The following is a 23,171-nucleotide window of genomic DNA, read 5'->3' as shown; positions in this document are numbered from 1 at the left end:
AAAGATGTCAATCTCCAAACCTTTTTAAATCCCAGGAATGATGTTTTGACGGCAGGGCCGTGGTCACATTAAACAGCTCAACAGGAATGAAAAGTGTAATAACTGACATATGAGTGGGTGTTTTTTTAGGCATTTACTGTTCTTTTTTTTAAACCTTCTATGTCTTTATATGTCTATAATAGGGCACTTGCATGGACTGCATTTTCAGTTTCACTGTTTTTGAAGTAAAGATGATTCTGATAAGTATTACTATCAATCTAATTTTTGCTTTTACCCGGCAAGACACTTTACATTGACTGGATTTAGAAACCAAAATTCTAAAAGCCTCGATCTTCGTGTAAAAGCAGTTAAATAACAAGATGTGGGCAAAACACAAGCGAAACCATGATAAAACCTGAGCTGAAATGTAACAAACAAAAGTAGCTGCATTTTTAAATACTAGTGGAAAACTTAAAATCGGAGATAATATCTTAACTTTTTTCTTGTTACTTTTCAGTTTTACTTTCTCCAGCAGAACACATTAATTCGACACGCAGAGGTTAAACAACGTTCCGGTGAAAAACTTCCGCCTCTTTCCTGCGATGAGGCGGAACTGTTAGTTTCTGTAATCTGACATTTGTATTTGTTTGTTTGTGTTTTCATTCATATGACGTCCGCTGTGCACCGGAACACAAAATGCTGCGGGCACGTGGCAGCTTGTGACGGTCATATGTTGGAGCGAAGGGAGACGGCGTTCAGCGGAACAAACTGATGAAGCGCCTGAAAGTGAAGCGCTACCGTGGATCAGTGCCACGCCAGCAATGAGGAATTAATTCCCTCCAACATTAAAACATAGAGACTAATCAAAGTGAGGATCACTTGCTGAGTTTTTGTTGTTTTGCTTCTTCTTTTAGAAATGCAACAGTTCATTGAGGGATGGAGCAGGAGAGCTGAGAGACGTGAGATCTGCTGCCTTAAATATGCAACCACAGCGACCACCCAACCACACAACACTGTTAAACACTCTGCAGACAGCTGGTATGAGAGCAGGAGTCCTCAGGGAAGCTGGATTCACTGTAAAGTTCAGCACAGATGATATATTCCTGCAGTCTCAGTTTCTCCTTCACAACTTAAATGGATGTTTTCTGCTTTTTTGTTTTAGATTGCAACATAAAAACTGAAAGTACCTGTTGTTTTTCTCAAGGTGATAATCCTCACGACTGAACTAACCAACTACGATCAGTCGGGAAACTACAACAGTCACACCACCGAGCTTCCAAATTGTATTCTGATTTATTGCGCTCACTTCTTCTTACAAAAGTTTTTTTGTCTTAATGTGACCTGGAAAATACTTAAACTAATATATCCTACGTAAGACAGCTTGAAGAGAAGAAGCAGAACGAGGCCGGTGAGGAGGAGGAGGGGGACAGAATCCAAAAACCGTCCAAACATGGACTTCAAACCAGTTCAGAGCAAAATAAAAGCCATTCAGAAAACAAATTACAACCAATACAATCAATCCGGAACAAATCTAAATCAAAGGCGTGTTTATTCTCAACACGTTTGGTCAGGTTAAGACAAAACCCAGTGTGAATGTCTATGTATGGAAATGTGAACCTGAACGGTGTGAATCAAATGATCACAAGTGTGTTTGGAAAGTGGAACAAGGTATGGTTAAAAAAAACACCTCTGATGGTGTTTGATTAAAATCCCAACAATTTATTAAGCACAAATCAAAGAGGAGAGCAAACATATTCCTAAACTAGTGTAAAATGAGTCAAAATAAGTGAAATAGCCCCAGACTAGTCTGGGGCAATCAAATATAGTCCCAAAACTAGGCTCAAATAAGTACAAACATAACCAAAAAAAAAAAAATATATATATATATATAAAAGTCAAAATAACTCAAATTTGTCCCAGACGATTGTAAAACAATCAAACTGGGACCAAATATAGCCCAAAGCCAGGTCATGTTAGTCTAGAATTTGGAAAAATAAGCAAATATAGTCACACACTGGTCTTGAACTTGGTCAAATTCTGCAAATATATCTCAATACTAGTCTAAAACATGTAAAAACAAAAGAGTCCTAAACTCATCTTAAACTATTCACAATCAGACCAACAATAGCCCAAGAAGTCCAGTTTGAAACTCTTTAAAATATATTCAAAACCAGTCTTAAAGTAGAGTTTGAAATTAGCCTGAGTCGGATTGGCACCAATCAAAACGATGGGTAAGTAAAATGTGTAAATTAACCAGTTTTAAAGTAGTCCAAAGATCCAAAACTTAAAGTCGCTTAAAGCAGCTCCAAAACTAGTTTGGGAGCAATTCAAATAGTCAACAATCTGCAGTAACATGGTCCAAAACCAGTTAAAAAATTTAGCCCCAAACCAGTGGTGTAAACACAGTACAGACCATAAAAGGTCAAGTTTTAAATGTTCTCCTGAAGTAATCTGTAACATCAATACAAACTCATTCACGTTTAGGTGAAAGAGGTCCATATCAATCTAAAACCCATCCAATACCAGTTCAAATACAGTTTCCAAAACCACTTCTCAACCATCAGAGACACAAAATAAGCAGAAGTGACAGAAAACCTAAAAGCCATCAGTGCTTGAACGCTGTGGAAACCCCCCGGTGCTGCAGATTACCATTAATGTGAAGAGTGTGTCTCTGCAGTCATGAGACTTCACACTGACATCGCTGAAACTGTTTCAGAAGCTTCTACAGAGAGAGAAGAAATATGAAGTGGCTCATAAAGCGGGCAGAGTGGCGGCACACGCTGAAATGGAAAAGATGTGTGATTGTCAGGACCACCAAGACCCCGTCTGCCAGCGACGCCTGAGTTCTACCCCACAGATTAACACCATGCGCCTGAGTCAATACACGTAAGACTGCAGCTTCTCTCTGGATCTACGAGTGACTTCAGACGCCCTGAAGTCACTATATAGATTAAAAACAAGTGCAGAAGGACTATTTACTACAGTCGTGGTGCACATGTGCAGTAGCAGTGTTTTCACAAAGTTGTGTTTTCAGTGCCTCTGAGCACTGTTGTCATGTAAACAGACAAAAACAGAAGAATAGTTTTCTGTTTTCACTTGAAAACACTGTGGTGTAAAGGGTTAAGGGTTAAATCTTAGCCGTAACAAACGCGACAAGTGCGAACACAACCTTTCAACTCCCTTCAGACCAGTTTTGAACCATTTTGTTAACGAGGACTCAGACCAGATTTTTCTTAAACCTGTGGTCACAACTGTTTGAGAGTTTCGTCATCAGAAGCAGGTTATGCTTACGGTTGCTTTCATACCAACAGACCAAAATATGTGAACAAAGCATGACCTGGACAGAAGTTGCGATGACAATTCGATAAAACTCATTCTACACATAACAGAAATGATACTCGAGGCTCAATTACATTCAATCAAGTGCTGGTAGTGGTGAATAGACCCTAAGCCCTAAATCTAATGGAGCACTGATATAGTAATTACTTGAACTAGAACAACAACTTAGACTAGGTCTAGAGTCAGTCAGTGGTGAATGGAAGCTTGTGTTAAAGGATACAACTTGAAGGACTGCAGAGGGGAAAATAAATTATAAATTGGCGTTATGGTTTTCTGTGTGAATCTTAGAGTCCAATGTGGTTTCAGGAACCGTCAGAAACTGAAAACAGCGACTTTCATGGAAAAACTCATTTGGAGAGGGGAACTCCTCTCTGTGCTCAACATTAAACCTGCTGCAGGAAGTCTGGACTCCAAAACTGGTGCCCCGTGTGAGGTTCGGTTTACACTGCGTTTTATTTAGAGAGCCTCAGTTATTGTTGACAAGAAACTCTGTGTGTTTTCACCATCAACAAACTGCAGCAGCGTCACAAATCGTGGACAACACGAAGCAAAGCGGTCAGAGATGCGTGAACAGACTAATCTATGTTATATGAGGCTGATGTTCTCATACTTCAGTCCACATTATTCACTTTCAGTCAGCTTCTTAAATTCCAATCTGTTCTGGTTCCTGTCGAAATCTATGGAAGTAAAAAACACTATAACTGTGTCCTGCTGCTGAAAATGAAATAAAACCATGAAGAATTAAAAAGAAAATTGAAAACCTTGATTCACTATTTTCCTTTCTCTGCTGAGTGGTGTAGTGGTTAGCACGACATGACAGTCTAGTTCTCCCCGGTTTAAATCTACTTGTAATTGCTTGTCGTGGTGCATGTTAAAAAACCTGCATTTAAGGTTAATTGGTGCCTCTAAATTACCCCCCAGGTGTAAATACGAGTGTGTGTCTGTTTGCCCACCACATGACTTTAAACTTGAGTCTAGAAAATGATGGGTGGATACATTTTCTCTTGGATTGAAAAAAAAAAAAAAAAGCAAATTTACAAGAAAAGCTTTACAATGTTCTGAGATCTCACTCAGACATGGAAACAATATCAATTAACTGGTGTTACGCCCTGTTTCTAGGAGCTCCAACGCTCAAAAGAAGAAATGTCTGGCAGAGAATGTGTAATGATTACAATAGAAAAGGCTTCAGGGCAATACAAAAACCTCAAACAACAAACAGAAAAACAGCCACTAAAGAGTTAAAGAGTCCCTCTAGGAAAAGAAAATGACCAAAAAGACTATTTCTGGTTTAATCACATTGCTAAGAAAGGGAAGAGAAAATGGATTGACAAAAATATCATTGAGAAGAAAAGGTTTCTCACCCCATTTACCCAACAATCATATCTTTGGATAGTTGGAGGAAACCCAGTCAGAATGGAAAATCTCAAAATTGTAAGCTGGAATATGCTTTGGTGTGACAAAAACAATTAATGAAATTGGGTTATTAAATGTATATACTTAAGAAATAAGAAATAACACTGGAGCTATAAAAATTGAACACGTATAGTAACAAGTTACTCTTCTCTCTACGTTCTAAGTTATGGATTTATATGAAGTAAACCTTTAATCAGTTAAATATTAACTTTAATAAGTCGCACAGACAAAAGAAAAACAACTCCCTGCCAAAAACCTCAACTTTCGCTCAAAATTGCTTGTATTCTTTGAGATTTTAAGCTATTATCTGAGCTTTTACATCACTAGGATTTGGTAAACCTTGAATACTGTGAGAAATAAGTTACATTTAGAGAACAAAACCTCTGTTAAACCAAAAAACTAAATCTTTGTGTAAAACACTTGATATTCTACGGGATTTTGAGCTACTGTCCGAGCTTCTCAGTCACTTAATAATACTGAGTAAGTGACAGATTTTTTTTCTGATATTTATGTTGACATCCAGAGGAAATTCCGTTTTGAAACTGTATGAAAAATCTTGGATATTCTTGCTATTTAAATGTCCTACATTTGAACATTAAAGCCAGAATCTGTGAGCTTGAAGTCAGAAGTGAAGTGGGTGAGTTGTTGGTGTCAGTCTCCAGCTTCTGCTCTGTAATCTGAATCAAACCGGCCTCAGCTGAGCCGTCTGGACGCTCACATTTCATTTCTGTGGCGGCTAATGGCCTGTTTCCTGTCTGTCTGCTGCTGCAACACACACCCAGTCTGCAGCTCACACAGACACACGCCGCCGGCTGCAGCGCAGCTTCACCACCGCCAACAACACGTAAGATCTGAGTCAGTGAGCGGTGATAAAACCTGGAGCGGCAGCCGGGCACCTGCAGCGCCTTCGCTCCATCAACACGTGGAAACACACAAACGGCATGAAAGCAAAAGTCCAACAGTCCGATCCATTCATGAGGAAGAGCAGAAGTCTGCGTGCAGAACAGATTAAAAATGTCCTCACATTCTGGAAATTAACATGCAGAAGAACAGGATTAGCCCAGTTAGCAATGAGTGGGGAAGTCCTCTGATTTTAAAGAAAAAAGATTTTTCTGAGATTACAAGAAAATTCGTAAATTCCATTTTAAAGATTTTAGGAAGAAGAAGAGTAAAAACACTTCTAAAGCACAAATGAGGCAAAATTTGGAGTCATTCATGCCAACGGAGCTGCAGAAACAAGAACAAGTGTTCAGTGTTTGTCCACATGTGGCATTCAGGTGCAAGCCATCCAGAGCTCTGTGCTCAATGACTGCCGCTGGAGAGATAAATAAAAACAAATTAAAAAAGTGTTTATAAAAAAATCCCCAAAAATTGTTGTAAAACAAAGAAAGCTCCATTTAGAGTTGAGCGACATCCAAAGCCTCTATATTATAAACAACTAATCTGAAAGTTTGATTTGATTTGAAAACAACTTTCTGAAAACGGCTTCCAAGGGGGTAACTTTTGAAAACACTCAGACTACATCTCCTTGGAAACGGGAGAAAATGCCACTTTTTGAAACCATTCCAACTAAATAGTTTTTCTTCACATGTGTGAGTAGACGGACAATAAGAACAAGGTTTCCTCCAGAGTGTCATAACTCCCACTCCATATGCTTGGTAGTTTTATTTTGACAGTCACCGTAGTAACAATACAACTTGTTCGCCTGTCCACTAGAATGTAGTGTGGTTTCTTTACAAAAAGACTACAGCAGCCACTATTGGCCCAACATGAAAACTACACCTTTTAGCGTTTCTGCCGTTTCCATGTAAACTGACATTGTTGTCAAAGTGTTACCAGGTGAACATAAAACTTTTCTGAAACTAAATGCATGCGCTGTCACTCAAAACGTTGTTGCGTAAACAGCACCTCAGAATAACTATTTGAGTTTGTGAAAAATGACATGGAAAGCATAAAAGCATTACACAAGTTCAAAAAGAGACCAACAGTACAAGGACACCTGAATCTAACCTGAACATAGAATCTTAAAACTGTATTATAAACAGTCTTTTTAAAAGAAAACCAGAGCATCATCCCAGTGAGCTTCAGAGGTGGCTTGGGAATTAGACCAGCGACCTTGTAACTGGGGGGGTCAAGGGTTTCAATCCGACAGTCCCTGAACAAGGATATAAAACATGTGCCAAGGCACTCAGCCATAAGATGATAATCATCACATTTACTTAATTACAGTAAAACGCAGGAGAGGCAGTGTGTTGTTGAAAGCAATAGTTTGAGACAAGAATTCAGGAGTGGTTTAAGCACTCTGGCCTAATACCGAGGTGTCCCCATGCTCATGGATTATTCTTTAGTGCCGTGGTTTATTAATTTGTTCCGAATCGTTGTGTCTATGTGTGAATGGGGTGGATGGTTGGATCTAAAGAAAGCACATGGACACAAGACACGACTGGTGAATCCTCGTTTTCACTGCTCAAGTCTGGTGACTCATTTATACCTTGTGAAGCAAGTTAATAATAGAAGGTTTTCAGAGACAACAGCTTCTTCATTGTGAGGCTGTTTTACATTTGAGCTTCATGGTTGTATCCTAATCCGAACCAGGGTCTCTATCCCCCCTCCAATCTGTCCGTCTGTCTGTCCTTTCCTTTCCTCTCCTCTGTCCTCTCACCCCAACCGGCCAGCAGAAAGTCTGGTTTCTGCAAAGGTTTCTTCCTGTTAGAAGAGTTTTTCCTTTCCATAGTCACTCTGCTTTGCTCATGTGGATCTGTTGGGTTTCTCTCTCTAAAGAGAACCTGGAAATGACCGTGTTGCAAATGGTGTTATATAAATAAAGATGAATTGAATAGAAGATTTTAAAGGAATTTCATCAACATTATGCAAGTAATTCATTGAAAATCCTGAGAAAAACAACTGGGCTGCACACTTTCGATCTAATTTTTACACGAGTTGACTAATCATGTACGCATGTAGTGAGACTTTACAGCTGCAGTTCTGAAGTTCTTCTTTTAAAAACACTGTTACAAAGTTAAAAACGCCTGATGAAGTGTGAGAAGAGTTTAGAAGCAGATTCTTGACAGGATTAGCTTGAAAGAAGTTGTAAATAAAAAACAAACAAAAAAATGAGACGTCAGCATGACAGTGGTGAGACAGCAGAGCTCCCAGCACACACTCCCTTTATAACCTGGGTGTGTGTGTGTGTGTGTGTGTCATGTGCCAGGTTGGTACTCACTCTGCTGCTCTCTTTGAACAGTTTAAAGCTCATCCACTTTGGCATGTCGGCCTTTCCTCGTCTTGCTCCCCTAGTTTCTGACGACTCCCTCAGTTGTGAGCCTGTCGCATGCACAAACACGCCCTCCTCCGTCCCTCCCTCCCTCCCTCCCTCCCTCCCCCCCCCCCTCCCTACAAACAGCAGCAGCTTTGTGTGGGACGCCACTCTTCACATCTCTCTCTCTCTCTCTCTCTCTTTCTCTGCTCACTGTCTCCCTCTATGCATGTGATGCAGCAGTCATATGTCATATGACCAGCAGATAGCTTCTGTGCAGCTCGGGTCTGAACCCTGAACGCTGAAGGCGTCCCGATTCATGGGAACACACACACACGTGTTGGACAATTGGCGGGAGTGTGCCCCCGTTGTGGCTCGACCGCTGCGGCGGAGTTCCACTTCATCTCTGCAGCCAGACACAAAGAGTGTTTTAAGAGCTTCCAGGCGACACGGCGCGCGTCCTAAAACACTTCCATGTGTTTGTTCGGGGTGAATCTCACCGGCTCTGCAAACGGGCGCTACTGTGAACGCATCTTTTAGAAAAGTGAGATCAACTAACAGAAATTTTCTTTTTATGACCAAAATTCAAGCTTTTATTTGGATTTCGGATTAAAGAAACTTGATTTATGATAAATTATCATGAAAGGCCACATGGTGGTGCAGTGGAAAGCTCTCTCACTTCACTGCAGACAGGCCGGTTTGATTCCTGGCTTGGGACCAGTCTGTGTTGAGTTTGCATGTTCTCCCTCATTGGGTTTATTTATGATTGTAATCATGCATTGAAGCCACACAGTGGGGTAGTGGTTAGCACTCATCTCACAGTAACGACACCCCTGGTTTGAATCTGGTTGGGGTTTCCCCGTGTGGAGTTTGCATGCTTACTCTCTGTGGGACTTGTCCATGCAGTCAGCTTTTGTCCAACAATCCAAAAACATGTTTAAAGTTACTTGTTGACTATAGGTGTTTGTTACTGAAAGGTTTCAAGTTTTGACGGCAACGTTTTGAAAAATGTTTCCACAGAAACATCGAAAACTAGAACGGGCACTCAGTCGAGCGCATACCTTCGCCAAACGCCAAATTTCTTCGCCAAACCGAGTTAGCATGTGTGGTATGTTAGCGTTAGCTCATCGCAATGCTAACTAGCGCGTCACTCAGCAACATCGCTGTGAAAAGCACTTAGCGGCGCACACAGATAAACAACTACCCGAGTCAACGCTTTTTCAGTCAGATTACGTGAAAACCCGTCCCGTCCTGCGACGTTCCGGCACAGAAAGCGCGTTGGAACCGCGGCTCAAGAGAAGAGCAGAGAGGTTCCAGTTCCTCCCCAACATCCAGCCTGTGGTTCCTTTGCCCTCAGCATCCAGCTCATACTGTGTTGGTGGAGAGGATTTTTCCTTACATGAAGAAGAAGCAGACTGACGTGCTGAATTAATTAGAAGTGAGCTCATTGTCAGTCTAAATGATGAAATGTCTTGATCAGTTTTACTCCGTAACACTGAAAGACAAACAACAACTCACTGCAGCAAGAGCTCAACAGAAATACTAATGAAACAATATTCTGTCTTTACATGATGGAGAATTGAGCCTTTGAGTTAAATCTTTTTTTACTTCATCTAAAGCCTGCTGTCATTCACTATGAGGAACAAATATTTTATGTTTAGAACTTTTCTACAGACTTTCTCTTTGCACTTTTATACAAAATGTGCATTATTACAGGAATGCTCTGCTTTCTATTGTTTTCTATCAATTTATAAAATTTTAAGTAAATTTATATTTATTCTGTTGTCATTTAAGCCAGACGGAGTTCTGTTAAAGAATCATGTATTTTTATTCTATGAAGGTTTCTATTAAAGAAAAATACAGATTTTATTCTGTTAATGTTGGTATTTTACAATAAAACGAAATTGCTAAATAATTTGCTTTCAATGTGTTCATATCACAAATAACATGCATCTACTACAATTCAGGTTCAAGTCAGTAAAAAAAGTGTTTCATACACAGAAAAAAAGAAAAGAGCTAAAAAAAATGTCACCATGCCAGGAACGCTGAACTCAAACGGGCTGGCCGGCCTGCCAGTGAGGTGCCCCTTATTTTTGTTTCAGGGAGTTGGCAACACGATCCCGTCACCACGTGATCCAGACGATAATGTAGTAAATGTAGACTTTACTGGAGAAGCGCTGCTGAATTCAAAAGTAAAGAGCACACTCTGCATTCACTGCTAAGAATGAATCCTGCTTGAGCAAGACGAGGAAAGACCGACATGTTCAGAGAGCAGCAGAGTGAGTACCATCCACAAGATAATCCTGTCAAGAATCTGCTTCTAAACTCTTCTCTCACTTCATCACAGTTTTACCTTTGTAAGTGTTTAAAAAAGCAACTTCAGAACTGAAGCAGTAAATTCTCACTACACGATTAGTCAACTCATGTGAAGGTTTGATGGAAAGTGTGCAGCCCAGTCGTTAATTCAGAATTTATGAATTTCTTGCATAATGTTGACGAAATTCCTTTAAATCTCCCATTAAGCTCAAATGTAAAACAGCCTCACAATGAAGAACGCAGTAAGAGGTTCTACTGTACACATAAGTTAGACGGCTTTCAGTAAGGTGTGCACTATTTTCTTTGGCCGTCTTTTCTCGAAGATTGACCGTCCAAATGGCGTCGGGCTGCTTTACACTGTCCAGTGAAACGGAGCTGCTGCTACTTAGACTGGGATTAGCAGCACAAATAATCCATCCTTTCAGTCTGTTCCACCGAATAATATCAGAATATTTTTTCATAAACTAATTTATTTAGATTATCAAAGGGTCTGTGAGTGTATGTATGTATGCATATAAGGACTATATATTGTTTGTGTATGCGATTGCACACGTATGTGAAATATGCCTGAAATGAATAATAAAATTAATTTAAATAAATAAAAAATAAAATAAGATAAAAACATAAGTTCATGATGGGAGTACATTTGTACCATTTTTCATCTTCCTCACAGTACTCATGATTTATCACGCTGCATCCTGCACATGATATCCAGTATTGTGCGTTTCAGAGAAGTCGTGTTCATCCTGTTCACAAGGGGCCCGGGTCGTTCCATAAACCAGTGGCTCCGAACAGCGCCATCACGTGAACTAAAAGCCAAAAGGCAGCGAGACTTTGCCGTTCTCACTCAGAAACATTTTGTAAAATGGCACCACTGATGATTATAGTTGTGTCAAATATCCTCGCTAACAATAGGAGTCAGACACATGGAGGAAATGGTGAATTGGACCTTTAACCTTGTGAACAAAAGACACCAACACTACAGCAGGAGCCAAAGCTGCCAATAAAAATAATCCCAAACGATCCCACAGTCAGCGATGTACACGGATTATAAATGGGTGTGGCCACTTTGGAAACCGATGACGCTCATTGACGCCTCCAGCAGAACTCTTTATGGAGTCTGACTCAGAGAAACTTCCTTTTCACCCCAAACTGAAGGCGAGGGTCTATATTTGGTGCCTGAGGGTCTGGTGGTGGTGAAGCGGCAAGGACGCCGAGTCGTCCTCCACTTTAAATAACACGGCGACCACAGACCGAACCACAGCCGACTCACTCCAGCGACGACGCGTCACAGTGAAGAAAAATTCCACATTGTGATACAGGACGGAGTTATTTAACAACATGTGGGCTTTAGCCTCGGCTGAGGCAGCAGCTCGTGTACGCTGGCCGCAGAGCTTCGGTGGAGGAGAAAGTCCTCACAGGCCCCGGATGAAATGACCGCTCCGCCTGTGGCTCCGGTTTAACATTAAGGTCAGTTAAGGCCACTCGTCAGCCGAGGGTAAAGAAAGGTCACAACATCTTTACGTGTGGAAGTCGTAACTTCGTGGAAGCGATGATGTTTCCTGAGATTTCATTATGTGTGAACAACACTGATTTTGATTTTGTCTCAAAAAAAGTCACCACACGCTGGTATAAATAAACACAAGAAAGGACGAGCCGGAGATTAAGAAGGAGAAGAATCTGAGAAAGGAATGAAAATATTTCAAACTATACACAAAATAATTAACTAATTTAGAGCATTACTGTTCCGTTTTGTTTTGTTTAAGCATTAACACTGTTTTTCTATGTTTGTAACCTCGTGTGGTTTTATGGAGGACAACGGATTGAAATTAGCCTTGTGCTAAATCCAGCATATTTACGGTAACCTCGTGAAGAGATGGCCGTACATTAATATGCACCGCTCCATTCAAAGAAACAAAGAAATTAAACTTGCTCCTATAATGGAAATGCTCCAAATTTTTCAAAAATGCCATCTCTATGGAAACAGGGGGAAAGCATCTTTTCAAAAATGCTCCCATTGTTAATGTTTAGAGCGGATTGGTTCTCTGTGAGCGTGTGTGTGTGTGTGTGTGTGTGTGTGTGTGTGTGTGGAGGGGGGGGGGGGGGGGTTCATTGCAGAAACAACCAACAACAGTGCCCACTGGTGGCCTGGCATGATAACTACAGTGTTTTCAAAATGTGTTATGAAAACGCAAACATTTTCTGAAACTAAAAACACACAAACCATGTGTTTCCCTTGAAACATGCACAGATGACATTTTGTGTTGGATGGGATATTTTTGAATCTCCAAAGTTTGCTTTAACAAGACTCTTCTATCTTCAGCTTTTCCTTTAAATACACACATTCATAACTCATCCAGTCGTTAACAACATTAAGAGACTCAACCTTTTCAGCTGGAAACATTTCAAATGACACATGGTGAACCCATTTGTCTCGATGTGTTAATCCAACTACGATCAAGTCCAGTAGACAATAAACTGATTGTTTACTAATCAAAGCAAGCTATTGTCACATGCAGGTTTATGAAAAACTAAAAAAATTCCCACATAAGAAGAAAAAAACAAACAAATAATGAAACTACAACTGTTGCCAGATGGTCTGGTACTTCATATTATTAAACTCCAGCGTTCGGCGCGGTTTTCTTAGCTTCGGCAGCATCAAAACATCGAGAAAAAGAGAACACAAGAGAGAAATATTGAAACTAAAGAGTTGGAGGCGATGAAAGAGGTGGAACCCGACGTAAACAAAGCCAGAAGTGAGGAGGAAAGTGGAGGAAAAAACTCACACAAGCGTCACATAATAAAAAAAAAAAAAACACCGGGAACAGTAGCTTCCACCCTGAACACACACACACACACACACACACACACACACACACACACACACACACACACACACACACACACACACACACACACACACACACACACACACACACACACACACACACACACACACACACACACACACACACACACACACACACACACACACACACACACACACACACACACACACACACACACACACACACACACACACACACACACACACACCGAGCCAGTGGAATATGTGACGATGCCACCGGCGGGCTGTTATTATCATATGTGAGAGAGAGACAAAAATATGGCAAAAACAGAACCAAAGACATGAAATACAAAAGGAGGAAACCCACGGTGGACGACAGTGAAAGTTCAGATCAAACAGAAAAGACAGAATATGAGGATAAATGTCAAATGTAGTTTGGGAGAAAAACAAGTTGAGGACTTCTGTCCATCACTGCCATCGTGATGAGAAGATCATTAAAACTAATGGGACTAAACGAAACCTGTAATACTGAAAAGCCAAACCAAAATAAATATGAACGATTGAAAAGAAAAGACAAAATCCCAAATCCAGCCTGGATGTCTAGAAAGCACTTGATTCACCTGTGAACTAGTCCAGAGCTACTTTTAGACCTTTTAACACCTGAAATAATATAAAAATAAAACTTCCGTTGGACGGCTGGTTTTCACATGCTGTAAAAACTAAACTTGATTTATCCCATAAACTAGTTTCTCCCTTTCAATCCAGCTGCTTTCAGTTGATACACGAACAGGATTGGTTTGTTAAAGCTCGTCAGAACGGACCTGGCTGTGGTGTGGTTGGGGGGGTTCTGTGTGCAGGTTGCATGTTTTAGTTGTTTGATGTCGGTTGGTACCGCGAGGTCAAATCAGACCCGATTGGAAACAAATGAGCAAACTGGAGGGAAGTCCACTGATTTATGATTCTTCCAGTCCTGAATGATGTAAAACAAGTTTAATTTACTGACTTGATGATTAACAGCCTGGTTACTGGATTAATATCTACATGTCCTCTGTAAATATTAATCAGCGAGGCGTTGCCGCTCACTGTTTGTCTTCCTTTGCACAGAGACAGACATTAAAGGAACAAACACCTGTTCAGGTCATTAATTCAATAAAATCCTGAATTATCTAAACTCCCGTTCACAAGCTCATAAGAAGGGTTGGCGGGACAACTGAAGAAATTACCACCGCACTGGGCTGTAAAAGAATCGAGCATTTAAATACTACTTTCTGGAGATTATCAACTTTACCTGGACTACTTGCAGTACTTTTAATTGTCCGTTCTCTATTGTCTTAATGTTCTACATATAGCACTTCTCCTGTAATGTTGCTGTAAGACAGAGGCGTTTAACTCATTTCAGAGCGGTGACCTCACACAGCCTCATTCTGTTCGTGGTAACACCATATAAACAAATTACTGGTCAATTCCTTTGGGTGGAGTGCAAACAGATATGATAACTTTACATTTACAAGTCAAATAAGTGCAATTTCAGCATTATGCCAATATTAATAATGCATCTCGATGCATAATACAGTAAAATGTAACTAAATCTTGCACACTGGTCGTATTCCGCTGCTCCAGCATGCAGGGTTTCAAACCTAAGGCCTCGCTTACACGACAATGTTTAAAAAAAAAAAAAATAAATCAATTTTGTTGTGTTTTGGGCGTCTATTGACACGACAACGTTCCTTGAAGCCACTGACAATGGAACCTAATGTCTACAGTGATCCTTCACTGCAGCACCTCTGATCTCTCAGCTCAGGACTCAGTGTTGTAGTCATGAATTAGCAACAGCAGTTACATCTGATTAAAAATTCACACTTTAAGTCATCCTGTCATCCCGCAGGTCTGATAGGATCTTTATGTTTCACACCCCTGCAATCTGTACTTCCTCCTCCACATTACTCCTCACACCACGGAGCTTCACCCATCACACCCTGTGACTCCAGCCCACCTGACCACCATGAGATCCACAGTCTTCAGTCATGACCCCCCCCCCCCCCCCCCCCCCCACGCCTCTGCTCCCCCCTCCCTTTCGCATATCTAACATGTTTGCAGGAATGCCGTTGATAAGTCCTCTACAACAATATGAAGTGAAACAGCCTCAAAAATAGTGCAAATTTATGCAAATGCATTGCAACGTAACAGAGGGGCATTTCACAGTGTTGCATGAGCTTTGACACTTCAACCAGGAATCGAGCAGAGAGCAGCTCGCGGTTCAAACTCTGCTCTGCTGCATCAGCACGCGAAATCCGGAACACATGAAAACAACACGGAGGGCGGAGGTTTGGATGTTTGGAGGGTGGCTGCAGAGGACGGTGCAAAAATAGCAAGCGGGAGGATTCTGGGTCTTCACAACAATAAACCAGCAGCGGCAACAACAACAACAACAACACACCCAGAGACTCACAAGAGGGATGGAAGAATTCACTCTGATGTTTTGGTTGGACAGGGAGAGAACACACACACACACACACACACACACACACACACACACACACACACACACACACACACACACACACACACACACACACACACACACACACACACACACACACACACACACACACACACACACACACACACACACACACACACACACACACACACACACACACACACACACACACACACACACACACACACACAGGAAACAGCTGTTCACTATGGAACAGAAGTGTGCGTTTCAATACGAGCAACAACTTGAGATGCTTCTCTGTGTGTGTGTGTGTGCGTGTGTGTGTGCGTGTGTGTGCGTGCGCACAGTGCTGACATTTAGAGACAGAAGAGGATGTAGGAGTGGGCTTGCACTAGGAAAAGGGCAGTCTGTGTAACACTACAACAGGAGGCCATGACTGACATTAGTGTGGGCAGAAGTGTGTGGTGGGTGTGTGTGTGTGTGTGTGGGGGGAGGTGGGGGGGGGGGGGGGGGGGAGAGGTTACTGTAGTAACGCAGCCAGACAGAAAAAGAAAAAACCCGGGTGAAATCAGACTAAACTGACTGAAGGTGGCGTTGTGTTGCAGACTGTTTCTACATGAATCTGTACGCTACAGTCGGGGTTTCAACCTCCAGGTCATCGGCTCAAACAGCCAGACGACCCGACGTGGCCTAACCCTAACCCCTAATCCACAAGACAGCTTAAATTTAGATTTAGTTTTAAGTTTGGGAGGGAAAAAAAAAGAAAAAACATTCACTTTGGAGATCTCAGCTAATACATCAGTGAAGCAGTGAATGAATAAAATGAACGGTGCAAATAGAAAACATTTGGCTGTTTTGCACCAGGACGTATCTTAAAACACGTCAGAGCTGAATTTTCTTTAAATGTTTAAGCGTGGTCATGTTGTTTTTGTAAGACAGCCAACTCAAATGTTAACCTTTTTTGATTTAACCTCTGCATTAAACAGAATTGTGTGCTCTTTAAACATGGAGTCACTCTGTGATTGTGCAACCACCCAGTTACTCAGTTTAATATCAAGCAGCAGTTCTGTTCAATTCTTTGACAATTCAGGCGATTAAGGAAAAGGTTTCCTCGTTTTTGTTTCTAACCCGAAACCACATTAAATTCAAACCAATTTCAGATCCATTTAAAAATCTATTTGAAAAAGTGTTTGAGAAAAAACATGAAGCCAATAACAAATTTGAATTAAGTTCAAGAAGCTTCCAATCCCATCTTAAAGCACTCCCGAAGTGCGAAAAAACTCATTGTTCAATATAACAGGCTTTTCAAAGTGGGGCTGAAAACGTGAGGTTCTTATATGTGGGGTCAGAACATCAACATCATGTTAAACTTCAGAAGGTTTAACTGCTGCACGTCAGGCTGTGGATCGTCTATCAGACTGAACAGGATCAGTGGTACCGTTAAACACTCCTGAGACCAATTAGAAGCATTTAAAGATGGAAACAACAGCTTTTTCCATGAAAACAACATTTGTTCATCAATACCTCCTTGCATTAATGAACCCTTTAAAAAAGAGGAGTCATCTTGGTCCAAACATGTTTAGAAGCAAATCTGAGATCAAAATCACATTTTGTAGATAAAATCTGGTCAAATCAGCCAAAAAGAGAGGAAATCAGAAGAAGCCAAACCAAAGAGGTTCCTGAGCGACGGCCCGCGGAAACAACTGTGACTCATCAAGCATAATATCGCTTCAACTTGTTGCAAATCTTAACCACCAAGGAGCCACTCCACCATCCTGCACACGCTCAGTTAAACAATAAAATATCATGATGTCCATCTTTTCTACTTGAGCTGGAAAATAACAAAGTGACACTTTAACTGTCAGAATGACGGAGCAGCAGGTCTTACTTGGATGTGAGAGGCTGAACGGGAGGAGGCGTCAGCACAGACGCCTGCACACAGGCGGAACAGGTTCTTAATCACTGACGGAGACATGGCTGCTAACTGCACCTCCTGCAGGAGCCAGATTATCTGCACCTCCTGCAGCTCTGCCTGCATCCCACAGCCCCTGCTCCTGCCCTGCTGAGTGGAACTGGAGCTGATAGACAGCTGCCGGTCATCAGCTCATCAGGTCAGAGGAACAGCACCTCCTCTACACCTGAAACCACCTGCACCTCCTCTACACCTGAAACTACCTGCACCTCCTCCACACCTGAAACCACCTGCACCTCCTCTACACCTGAAACTACCTGCACCTCCGCTACACCTGAAACTACCTGCACCTCCTCTACACCTGAAACCACCTGCACCTCCTCTACACCTGAAACTACCTGCACCTCCTCTACACCTGAAACTACCTGCACCTCCTCTACACCTGAAACTACCTGCACCTCCTCTACACCCGAAACCATCTGCACCTCCTCTGAACCGGAAACAGCACCTCCTCCAGCCAGGACACAAACGTCTTCTCCATTGCTAAGCTGACCTTCACCTCCTCTGACTGTGAATATCCTCCCACTCTTTTCTTGGAAGCACCTCCTCCTGTTTTCAACTACTTCTCCTCTTACCAGGAGCTACGTGATGGCAGCTCCACCTCCTCCAACCCCGAACAAAGCTAAAACACCTCCTAGAGCCAAGATTCACCTCCTCCAACCCACAGCCGAGCTGCTCTTGCTCCTCTTCCAGCCCCAGCTGCGAACTCTTCAGCTCTTCCAACAAACCACACCTCCTCCAACCTTAAACTGAACTTCACCTCCTCTGTCACTCAGTGAACTGCTCAAGGACTCGTCTCTATGCAGCTGCATCATCTGCACACGTGATCAAGTCTCCTGAAGGACACATTTAATGTTGGAGACCTTCATTAAAAAAAAAGTGTCGGCTGTAGAAATGAGTAATGGAACTCTGAGATCATCATACCTGTAAGAAATAAAGACTGCAGGAGGACAGAAAGAACCAAACTCAAATAAAAGTGAAAAAACACTAGATAGACGTAGAGGAGAGAGATGGTGAGGATGTGCACCTCCTCACAAGGAGAAAAAGGAACATTAAGGAGGAGAAGGAGGTGAGAGGAAAGTGGATAAATGAAGGAGTGGAAGAAGATAATTTCCATAAGAAATGATGAAGCAGGAGTTTCTTGGTCCTCCTACCTTGTCGCTGTCCATGGTGTTCTGGGAGGTTCTGGAGGCGATGGAGATGGTGTCTGGCTGACTGCTGCCGTCTCCCTGACTGTCTCCGTCCTCCGCTCCGTCCCTGTGAACACAAACAATGAGCGCCTCCTTTCTCCTTCACGGATGCAGGTGCGTCCTCGCGCGCTCCCTCACCTCCTGGCGTTGGTCCGAGGTTTGCTCAGCGCCGGTGTCTTGGGCAGGTGGAGAGGCTCCTTCAGCGCCCCCTTCAGGTGGGTCATCCTCTCCTGGATCACCTCCCTGATGTTCTTGATCCACTCCTGTTTGGCCTCCATGTTGGAGGCCTGAAGGAGGCGCATCGGTCACGTTACGCAACACTTTCAGCAGAGACAACCTCGAAATGCGCGATTCAAAGTTTTCACCCACTTTCAGCACAGTCTTGTTGTCGGAGGACGGAGTCCGTCCAGCCCACAGGGCAAATTTACACGGGTCGCCCTCGATGTGCTCGGTCACCCCCAGCTCCGATGTCTGCAGGAGGACCAGGACAAAAGTTCCGTTTCAAAGCTGCTGCTTCTGTCTGATACACCCCCATCAGTACACAAAGAGCAACGAGGAATAGACACAGATATTCTAGTTTATTCAGTCAATCACCAGTTAAAAGACGGTGAGTTGAGGAGAAGGTGACGTCCTCCAGAGTCACGAACACACACACACACACAAATCCAGGAAACACAGTCATATGAAGAAAAAAAACAAGTCATACTTGAAAAATGTTTTTTTCATCTGACCCACATAAACTCTATCGAACACACTGAAGTACTTTTGCGTGTCTACTGTATATTTTCAGGAGAAAAAACAGACTAATTTCTGTTTTGGATATGAAAATGAAGACAATACACTTTGAGGACAAATAAGGAAATATTAAAGATCTATAGTATACAATAAGTATCACAATACAAGTTGATGTTTTCATGTGTAGTTTGTCATTTAGGTTTGCTGAAAGCAACACAAGACCTTTTTTGATTGACGTGATGAGGTGAAGTAGTGTGGCATCACTCCACTGGAGCAGAAACATTCAGCCAGAAACCCTAATTCCTTCGCACTGATCAAATCAATCCTGAAATACGAGGTCTTTCAATCTTGTGTCGAACACATTTGAGTTAATTTTAGTTTAAAAGCAAAAGCGTCATATTTACACTGAACAAACCTCCGATGTCTTTTTCTCAATATGTGTAAAATCAGCTACTGTTAGAGGAAAAACAAACTCATGACAGATCCCATCAACACCTAAACCAACAACCACTGTCAGCTAAAGCCAGACGAACTCCTCACCAGTAGTTTGTTCTTGTACTGGTACTTGGTTCTGCCGGCCGAGTCCTTGATCTCCTTGCTGAAGACCAGTGAGAACTCGAATAAGAAGAGGTGGCGGTCTCGCCCCTTCCTGATGAGAGAGCGAGGGTCCCAGACCTGGAAGCTGTCCTGCAGGATCAGCTCGCCCTGCACCTCCAGGTTCTCCTCGAAGCCTGACGGAGGAGAGGACGAGGAGCACCGTCACCGAGGATCAGCACCGACACATTTTGTTTGAGATGCAGCAAAGCAGAGATGAAAACGTTTCCACATGGATCGGTTTAAAACACATTCTAGTTCAGGGGCCACATACACAACAATTTCATCTTGAGAAGGCCGGATCGATAAAGTAGAGCCATAATAAGTTTTATATTTAAACTTTGCAGTTTTTCTTTGTTGTGGCACAGTGTATACGTGATGAAAATGTAATGAAAAATAATATTGAAAATGACTACAACCTAAACATCATGACAGTTTTAATGGAAACTGGTCCAAAATTCAGTGAAACGTCCAAAACAACTTACTGCATTACGGATGTTTTTACAAACTCAACTCAAGAAATGTGTTCAAAAATCAATGTTTTCTATGTAATCTTAATAATTTGCTCGGTGGTTTGCCAGGACGGATTGGGGTCTCATTAAAGTTGGTTTTAGCACACAGATTTCTAAAGACTAGCGGACACGACACGACACGGCACGACAAGACAAGACAAGACAAGACAAGACAAGACAAGACAACACAAGACAAGACAACAGACCCGAGCTGAGATATCAGTGATGCTGCCATGGAAAATATTCACCCGGTTACTATCACACCTCAAAGCCACGCTGACAAGGTGAATTTGTAAATTAAAATTATTAAATCATTAAAATTAGTTTTCTGTTGAGATTGTGGTGAATTTCAATGGTAATTGTTTGGTTTTGTGAACATATAGACGTTTTCACCGTGTTGACTCTGTCTGCACCACAACAAAGAAAAACATTAAAGGTGGAATTTAAAGGTTATTATGGCACTATTATTCTACCAGTCCGGCCCACTATAATAGAAATTAGGTTGTATGTGGCCCCTGAACTGAAATGAATTTGACACCTAACATTTAAAATCATTGACACTGAAGAACAAACTCCACATGAGAAACTAAACAAAGACTCGAAACGGAGATTTTGTCAATATGAAACTTCAACATTATGAAATTCATGCAATAAAACATGATCTTTTCTATGAAAATCACAAAACTAATTAAACTAAATCAAAAATCTCTCTTGTTTATTCTTTTGTTGGAGACGATGGAAGAAGCACAGAGCAGCCAGAGTGGTGTCGAGGGTCTCTCACCCTCCATCATGGCCAGATGCATGGCGTCGTTCGCTCTCTTGGGAACACCGAGCATCACCTCCAAACCATCTTTAATCTCCCCTTTACCCTCCTCACAGCAGGACAGTAACTCCTGGAGCAGCAGAGGAGTAAAACAGGATGAGAGGAAGCCAGCAGCAGCTCCACGGCGGGCAGGGTCTGAGCTGTTTCTACCTTGAGCAGGAGCTGGTACTTGGTGATCCTCTGGACCGGTTTGATGAGGTAGGAGGAGATGGAGTTGGCCAGCCCACGTCTCTGCTGAATGTCCTGAAGAACAAAATAAAAAAGTATCTTTTAAGAAAGAAAACTGGACTAAAGGTGAACGGTCCAGGTTTGCCAGTTGGAAAGTCGACTTTAATGATGAAACAGCACCATCTGCTGATCAAACACATGAAGTGCAAAACATTTACAAGAGGAAAAGCCTTTTTTTTTTTTTTTTAACCTCTGAATCTGATATGATAAAAGAAATATTTATGTATTTCCATTGTATTTTGCAGCAACTGATCATGAGATGGAATGAAAACTATTTGGTTCATGCCACTGAAAACCCAAAGTTTTACTCACGTCGAAAAAGGTGCCGCCGTGCTCCAGCACGAGCTGACTGGAGTCCGGCTTGTTCTTGCAGTAATCCACGTATATGTGGAACTTATCGGCCTGGAAAACAGCAGAAGAGAAGCTCGGTTTTCTCCAGCTCTGTTCATCATCAGCCTCTCTGGACTCCGTCTTATACGTCACGCTAAATTTAGAGTGACACCAATGTCATTTCCCCCATCAAGCGCCCACTTCAAGTACCAAATGTATTGTGTACATGTAACTGATACTTGGACATTGAGAGTAGGGGGAACTGAACCACCAACTTGCCCGTGAGCACAATCTCATCTCTCATCTTCAGTATTCTGCGGTCGTAATGACAATTAGTGACAGTCCTTATACAGGCAATGGAAGAGAGTTTGATTCTTTTAATGCTGTAAATATGCATCTATAATTGATTAATTGAGTTGATGGAATCACTTTGAACTTTTCATTTTGCTTTGAGCTCAGATCTGCAAAAAAAACCAATCTAACCTCACCCGGATCGACTATTTCAGGGGTGTCAAGTACATTTTAGTTCAGGAGCTCCATACAAACCAGCCGGACTGGTAATATAGTGCCACAATAACCTTTAAATCTTAAAGTTTTTCTACGTTGTGGTGCAGAGTATACATGATGAAAGTGTCTATAATTTCACAAAAACTACTACCGAAAGTGACTCAACATGAAGCCAATTTTAATGAAATCTTCAGGTGCAAAATACAGTGAAATGTCCCAAACTCACAAATATTGCAATGTGTTTGGTGTGGAAGGACCGGAGCCTCTTACGGGCCCATTTTAGCCCACGGACCTTATGTTTGACACGCCTGGACTACTTGCTCTAAGGCCTTTTAACCACAGGGCTGGATTTAATGGGATTAACAGATTGACATTCGTGGTAGCAGTGCATTTAGTTCTGTCCGGGTCAACGTTTCCTATTTTAAGAGTGTAAAGGCTGAGCTCTGCTGTTCGTCTCACCCAGGTGACGAAGCAGTGACCGACGTCCTCTGGAAGCTGCTCGTAGTTCACCAGCTCCTTCAGGAAAATACTGCAAACACACACACACACACACACACACCACAGTGAATCACAACGTGTCCTCAAACCTCGAGGTTTAAACTTAGACCAGTGAAATATGAAAAAAAATGAATGCAATTTCACTAATGAGCATTTTTTTAACGATGCTTCCTGGTGCAGAATGTCTAAAAACCACGTCCATCATTTCT

At 42.0% G+C, this 23,171-nt stretch overlaps 1 protein-coding gene across 2 annotated transcripts in view; it reads right to left on the bottom strand.

Moving 5' to 3' along the window:
- LOC308119177 (kalirin-like) overlaps positions 1-23,171 on the bottom strand; it is a 150,739-nt gene that overhangs the window by 36,285 nt on the left and 91,283 nt on the right. For both annotated transcript variants that reach the window (XM_080479027.1, XM_080479028.1), the window contains exons 31-38: positions 22,924-22,993; positions 21,940-22,029; positions 21,550-21,642; positions 21,358-21,469; positions 20,011-20,201; positions 19,105-19,206; positions 18,874-19,022; positions 18,700-18,802 (exon numbers count right to left, since the gene is read on the bottom strand). In XM_080479027.1, the coding sequence (XP_080335153.1) occupies positions 18,700-18,802; positions 18,874-19,022; positions 19,105-19,206; positions 20,011-20,201; positions 21,358-21,469; positions 21,550-21,642; positions 21,940-22,029; positions 22,924-22,993 (910 nt within the window). The remainder of the gene's footprint in view (positions 1-18,699; positions 18,803-18,873; positions 19,023-19,104; positions 19,207-20,010; positions 20,202-21,357; positions 21,470-21,549; positions 21,643-21,939; positions 22,030-22,923; positions 22,994-23,171) is intronic.

This window comes from Lipophrys pholis (assembly GCF_963383615.2).
Source record: "Lipophrys pholis genome assembly, chromosome: 13".
NCBI classification, from domain to species: domain Eukaryota; kingdom Metazoa; phylum Chordata; class Actinopteri; order Blenniiformes; family Blenniidae; genus Lipophrys; species Lipophrys pholis.
Note: the sequence above shows the minus strand (reverse complement) of the source record. Positions and strands in the feature narration are given on the sequence as shown.